This window comes from Buceros rhinoceros, unplaced genomic scaffold, assembly GCF_000710305.1.
Source record: "Buceros rhinoceros silvestris isolate BGI_N320 unplaced genomic scaffold, ASM71030v1 scaffold24153, whole genome shotgun sequence".
Lineage (NCBI taxonomy): Eukaryota > Metazoa > Chordata > Aves > Bucerotiformes > Bucerotidae > Buceros > Buceros rhinoceros.
Genome location: NW_010402197.1, coordinates 1 through 7,098, shown reverse-complemented (window position 1 = coordinate 7,098; position 7,098 = coordinate 1). Strand labels below are relative to the sequence as shown.

The 7,098-nt window shown below is 47.6% G+C and overlaps 1 protein-coding gene across 1 annotated transcript in view; it reads right to left on the bottom strand.

Annotated features, from left to right (window-relative positions):
- LEKR1 (leucine, glutamate and lysine rich 1) overlaps positions 1-6,924 on the bottom strand; it is a 43,296-nt gene extending 36,372 nt beyond the window's left edge. The window contains exon 1 of the mRNA XM_010132566.1: positions 6,877-6,924. Within this exon, the coding sequence (XP_010130868.1) occupies positions 6,877-6,924 (48 nt within the window). The remainder of the gene's footprint in view (positions 1-6,876) is intronic.
- Between the last annotated feature and the right edge of the window lie 174 nt (positions 6,925-7,098).

The window sequence follows — 7,098 nt, the reverse complement described above, 5'->3', positions numbered from 1 at the left end:
AGGGAAGTCTGGAGTGTGTGCATGGATAGTCCTTACAGGAGAGAGCCTTCAAACCGCCTGTCCAGGAGAAAAGATTCCAGCAGACCTTGTATCTAAGACACCAGAGTCGATCAGCCATTACCCGAAAGTCAGAAGGAAACTAATTTCCCTTTGTTCTTGTGCTGACAAAGGCACCTTTTCTGGAACAATACTATCACTGAGTAACCACTGAGAAAGTGTGTCACAGATGCAGTGATTCATGCTCTCAGAGTCCATATTTCACCATTTACATTTGACCAAAAGACTGTTGTCAGAGCAGAAAAAAGATCAGGGGAAAAGCAGAGTTTGGAAGAACAGAAAGGGAAACCATCAGAGCTCTAACTGGCAAGGGGACTGTGTCTGTCCTCAGCAGTGAGAACAAGCAGCAAAGAGAAGAAAATCGATCGGGAATAAAGACAGCAACCAGGAAAATGTTTGATGGGTCAGCTTCTGAGCGACAGTTCTGCCCCTCGCTACAGCAGATGCTCTAAAGAGCGAGCCGTGTCCCGAGCAATCCGTACAGCAAAGTACCGCTTCCAGCCGTGACATTCCTGCAGCTGCTCCACCGCGACATCTGTGGGAGTAGTTCCAGCTCGGAGCTGCCTTCGGGTTTGGAAGAACTAACATTATTCCATGGTTACATACATTTCTTTAGCTACCAAGGGCAAGCAGAGAAGGGAGCCAAGCCAGAGACTCACTCAAATTATATCTGTCTGACTCAGTGCCGTAAGCAGCTGTAGAGCATCAGTTATAAGGAAAACAAGAAAAAAATTACTTTGGTGGTCTGGCCCATTTTTATCCTTTTGAATGACAAGGGAGGATTTATATCCTTTCTACTTGACTGAATAACTACAGGGTATGGCAGCCTGAGCACTGGTGTTCTTCTCCTCTGGTATTTCAGATTCCACCCACAAAAATTACCAGGATAAGGAGCTGCATTCCCATTAAAACAGTCTGCTTTCTCACTTCGCAGCGCCTTGGCATTAAACCATCCAGCATATGGAGTGCTTATGCTACAAATAGCCCGTTACAAACAGCTAATAAATAGCCAGGAGTCTTAAAAGCCAGAATTTAAGCCCTCAATTAACAAGATTCTTTTAAAAAGCTTTGAATATGTTTCTGTGCGTTGCTGAAATAAAAACATAGAGCCATGAGCACAGATGTACGCCTTGGCCATTAATTTTAGAGTGCAGCAGAGGGAGAGCCTAAGGGAACCGTGGCGCCCACCCCCCTCCTGGCATCACCCGCTGCTCCTCAGGCACCCAACGCAGCAGCAACAGCTCCGGCTCCCGCTACAGCTCTGCCAGGACTGAGGCTGCTTTAGCAAGGCCTGGCCAAGGAACAAAAGCACAAGTGCATTTCCCCAAACTACACTGGTAGCAGAATGATAGAGAAAACGCCAGAAAACAATAACAAAAAAATTGTTGTGCTGCAGCTGGGTGCTCTTAAATCAGTTCTGTACATCGATTGTTTTATTCTGCCTCTACTCGATTCTTCTTTATCCACTTTCTGTTTCCTTCCTCCTCTGCCACACTACTTTCATTTCTCTCATGCTGTTTGTCCTTCTCCTGACAAACTGACTAAGCCCCATTACACAAAGAGACTCATTGCTCAAACCACACAACTGATTTTCTAGGAAGAAAGCAGTCTTCTGCTGTACATGCAAAACTGAAGCGTTATTTGATTTAAATTGGGGAGTTTTTATTTATTCAGAGAAAGTTTTTTAAGAGTCTCAGTAGAAAGTTCACTTCTTTAAAAAAAAAAAGTTTATCATGAATCAAGTTTTCAGTCACCTTCTACTGGAAAGCAGCACAGGCTGTAACGCTAAGCCACACTGCACATGTAATTATTTGCTCCACATCCATAAAATAGCAGTTGCAAAATAAAAATCACAGGACTTGCTTTGATTACATATGAACAGTGTAGAAAGAGGCTTGTAGTAAAAACAGAATGTCCTGCCGGCAAAACTTTCATTCAAAACATGCCCTGAAATGATCCGTTTGTCATGACAGGAAACAACACTCGGATTTCAGGTAGCTTTGATTTTTTCCTGCCTGTGAGTAAAGCGAACTAATGAATCATAAGAGACCATGCTGCGCTGCTGGTAACTCCCCCGAGCCCTGCAAACACCTAACACACGTCCCACGCAGACCTGCCTGCTGCTCACGAGCTCTGCCAGGACGCGTTACGGCACACTCCAGCCCTCCAGCGCAACGCGAAGCAGAGAGTTCCCACAAACTGAACCCCAGGACACTGCAACGGAACACGATGCCTGTGCAGGCACTAGAGAATTTAGCCTGCCGTTAACCACACCTTTGCCTGACAACACTGATTTTCTCCATTCGCAGTGGCAATGGTTGGGGAGCCCCTCCCGGCTCCAACCCAGCAGCTTGCAGTGCAAGAGACTGTAATCCCTCCAACTCCCAGCAACGTGCTTGGATGCTGGTTGTGGGAAGGATGCAGAAAAGCTTGACTATAGCAAATACAGCCCTAGATTTATGAGAAAAGCTTAAATACAGTGAATATGGTGAGTATAGCAAGAGATCTAAAGGCTTTACTGCCCTTGGTGACCACCAGTGACTCCAGAACTCTCACATCAGGAACGGAAGAGCATTACCCCGGTTCAGAAGATCTGCTTTCCGATTCCACAGCAGGCAGCAGTAACGAAGCTGGGTGCCTCTGCTGCCTGAGAACTTCTGCAGAGCCAGGCTTGGTGGACGGGACAGACTCTTTGGCTAATTAACACAACTGGAACTATGCAAGAACCTATTAAAAAACCATAGCCTCAGGTTCAAAGACTGCCAGAAAAATTAAAGATAAGGTAATGTGTTCATAAAGATACTGTAATGTGCTCAATCTAAAGCACATGTGGCAAATCCAGCGAGTAACCATTTGCTACTAGCAACGTACGTGATGTTTTGTGGATATTGGACACCATGGGAACGTTCTGTACCGATGGATAACACAGCTTCAAAGTTCCTGCTCTGCTGCTTTCTTAAGCTCCTCGGGTGAGAGAACAACTCATCCGTCAGGGTATCTTGTGCTCAATTAACTTTATGATTTATGTTAAGCAATGCTTATTTGTTTGCCAAACTGAATGTAAAATTAAATATAACCTTTTGTTTGGTACAGGGGTCAGGGTGTCCTTTCACTGTCTCATGTAGGTGGCTGCTGCTTTGTTTCTCAACTCAGTAAGATCTTCAGAGGAAAACTGCACCTTCCCAGCCCCTTACATGAAATGCACAACAGCAAACACAGAACTTCCCTGAGTTCACAAGTGTATAGTTTGTCTGCCACTGGCACAGACAACTAACAAGGTGCAATATGATAATCTTTTCTCTTGAGGAAAAACCAAAACCAACCAACCCAACCCCAAAAGAGAGAACTCCCCCAAATTCACATCCCTAGCACTGGAGCAAAGGAAACACCAGCTGCTTCTTAACCACTTGTGGTCAAGGCTGGTGAGACGGAGTTTGACAGCATAAACTTTAAGACACGTAAACACACGAAGAAGCAGGCATTACCAGCCAGCAAAGTTCCTTCCACCGTCCTGTGACAGCACCCTGACAAGAACACGGAGGGTTCTACTGAGGCACACCTACCAGCTTACTCAGTTCCCTAAGCCCCTGCTCTCCAGCACACCAAATGTGCCAGAGTCACCTCCCTCGAGTGTACAAGTGTCCCTAAAGACAGCTGTGAACCAGAGAATACCCTCCCCATCAACTGTCACAGGTGACTTGGACTGATGTGGTTGTTTCTCTCCCCAAAAGTGCCCAGTTCTCCAGTGTCCGCTGCCAAAGAGCAGCAGCTCTCCTCCCCACTCGCCATCACCACCATGCCATGTGGCACAGCTTCCTTCAAAATCTGCAGGGAAACCAGCTCCTGAGGGCTGCTGTGCTCAGGGGGGAACCCAACTGCTAACAGGCAACATCACGATTCATTAAAAATCTTTTAGAAACAAGCCATGATTTAGATCTTTACTAGAAATTAGTTCCTAAGAAGGATGCAACTGTAAATACAAAAAAAATTACCATAAGCTCTACTGACAGAGATATGGATGTTTACCTGATGATGGTCTTTCCCCTCATTTAGCACCCTCTTGCAATGCATATTGTGTGAGAGAGGGATGAAAGCCCAGGATGAGAGCCCCCAGAGAGAGAGAAGCAGGGCCACAGCAAGTCATGTGAGGATATTACAGAGCAAAATTGATCAGAACCTGATGACCTGAAGTTCCTTCACATCTATGCTTTCATTAACAGAACACCAAGAAATCCCTTCTTCTGTAGATTAAAACTCCCTTCAACACTTCTGCCATGCCGCCCTTGGCTTTAACCACACTCTCTCTCCAGCAGCAGAGTAGTCTGCCAAAGAGGCTGCTCTGGGCTGACACCAGCGCTCCCTTCCCCAGCTCCCTCAGAACGATCCTCTAGAAGAGTTCTAGAGGCAGTTCTGGAGAGAGCTGCCTCACTGCTCCAGGTACTGATGAACACCTTGTGACACTAAGAGTGCGATGGGGAGGAGCGATAAGAGCTCCGCATCCTTCTGAGACAGCTGCTCGATCCGTTGTCAGCACTACAGCCCAACCTCCAGCAAGCAAGGCAGAACAGCACCCAGCAAGGGAACAGTCTCCATCCTGCAGCTGGATTCACAACACTTAACACCCGCCCTCCAGGCGCACACGGTCCTTTGGCCTGAGCTGCACGCTGGGAGCATGTGCTCAGTTTGGCAAAGCAACCTACAGCTGGCACGAGCTCCGCTTCTGCTAGGAGCACGAGATTCCAAAAGAGACGCTATAAAACCGGAGAAGCAGAGAGCATGAAGGCAGGAAAGCCATGTGCACATAAAAGGTAGAAAATACAAGGGCAGGAAATGGTGAGAACGAGTTGTAATCGAGCTCTGTATCCTGCAACTCTGCTGCTACTGCAGCGCCCGTCAGCTGAGCGAAGAGACGAGCAGCAGCAAAGGGTGTGTAAAACCCCCACAGCACCGATCCCAAAATCTTGGGCTCACATCTTCATGCTGAGTGGACAGGGCAGGCCGGGACAGGGACATACCGAGAAGCACTGAAGTGCTATCTGCACATAGATCTTTTTGTTGCAGGTGAACCTGCAAGAGATCCCGAAAGCCTGCAGAGATGAAGGACACCACCATCTCCTACACACGTGAATACCGTTGCTGTGGCCTCACGTGTTCTCCAGGATAAGTAAACCCAGTTCCAGTGCCCTCTCCCAGAACAACAGGATTCCGAAGCTCTTTGCTATCATTCCATTTTTCTCCATCTCCAGCCGTCACATTATTTTTCTCAAAGTTGCAGCTCAGAACTGTCGCCTCCCAACAGCCCCGAGCAGAGGAATAACGAAGGCTCAAGTTTCATACTCCTGTGTTAATGCATTTCAAATTCCTATATTAACACATTTAATACTTGCTTCCTTTGTGACATTGCTTCGTTAATATTATATATTATAATATATGACCTGATTAGAGACCTCCGTGGCAAGTGACCAGGAAGCTTAACCAGTAACTAAGGATTTTGTGTCGATGTAACTGGACATATTCTTTTAAAATGTGCCTTACTCTTACTCAGGATGTAAAGTTCAATGCTGTTCCCAGAGTGCTCACAACCCCTCCCAGACTGGCACCAGTGCACTCCTTATTGTCATCCAAAATCCCAGCTCCACGAAAACTGGCAAACACCAACACTCCTACCGAAAGAAATTATGTCACCCCCCTTCTGGTCCCAGTTTGTGCCTGTGCCCACACCTGCTTCCTCCTCGCATCAGCAAACACGGAGCTCATAGATCGGGAGTGGATCCAAACAACAGACAGGCAGCTGAAGCCACCAGACTCCAGCCTCAAGTCGTCCCTGGAAACGCTGAGCAGCGCTGGGTGCAGAACAACTCCCTGATGTGCTTCACCCAACAATGTGGCACAACTTCTCCTGAGAAACTTGTTGCATTGGTTTTTGCTAAGCCTTACCCTGTTGATAAGCTTGCAAACCGATTTCTAAACAAATAAATGCATCCAGTATAAACAAACATGCCTAGTATACACAAACATGTCCCTGCTACCCAACCAGCTGCTGAGGAGTCTGCATATTTCCCAGGTTCTTCCCTCCCCTTCTTGAAGGGCAAATACTTCCTTCCTTTGGTTAGCTTACCCACCCTGGAATTCTCAGAAATCATCATCCATCCTCAGAAACTGCCTCAGCAGTTTCCTGGACTATTCCAGGGAGAATTTCTCCAGGCTGTGCTAGCCTGAGTACACAAAATTTTAAATTACTTGTTGATTATTAGACGCATACCAAAAGATGAGGACAGCAGGGTGGTTTATTGCCAAAGTGAAAGCTTCATACCGTTACAAAGAGCGACTCGTGTTCCACTTGTGTGCATCCCTGCATATAAAAAGCCTCCCCAGGAGTTAGCCCATATAAACAGCAGCATTGTTATCATTTGTCTTCCAAAGCACAGCCTCACGCACAGGGAGCGGATACGGGCGGAGATGAAGGGGAATGTTCTGTTCCCACTAGATTGACACTCCTTTGGAACGGTTACACGTTATGCTCTGCAGTCATTCCAAATTCACAGCCACAAAACATGCCGTACAGGGTAAAATCTGAAACTCCCCTAGCAGTGACAGCACCATCAGACGATGAGTATGTTCCGCTCGAGTGTTCCTACAGCATTAGGGTGTAATTACACTCGATACGGAATGACTAAACACGGAACACACCCAACCTAAAACCAGGACCAAAATGTACCAGATAATGCACCAGGGTTCAAAGGCCGGTGAAATTCCCCGGAGTTACTGCAGGATCTGCTCTCCAAATGCTGAGGTTTCTGTACTTCCACCGTTTCATACCTTTCGAATCTCCTCGGGCAGGGGGTGGACGGGGACGTGCCTCTCCATGGCCTCCCGGCGCTCCGCGGCGGCCTCACGGAAGCTGCCAGAGGTCACAGGAAGGGTCAGAACCGGCCGTCACGTCTCCTCCGGCCCACACATGCTACAGGCAGCCCCGGCCAGCCCTGAGCGGCCTCCCCACGCCCGCACCGCCTGCCCGGGGACAGGCCGTGCCGGGGCAGG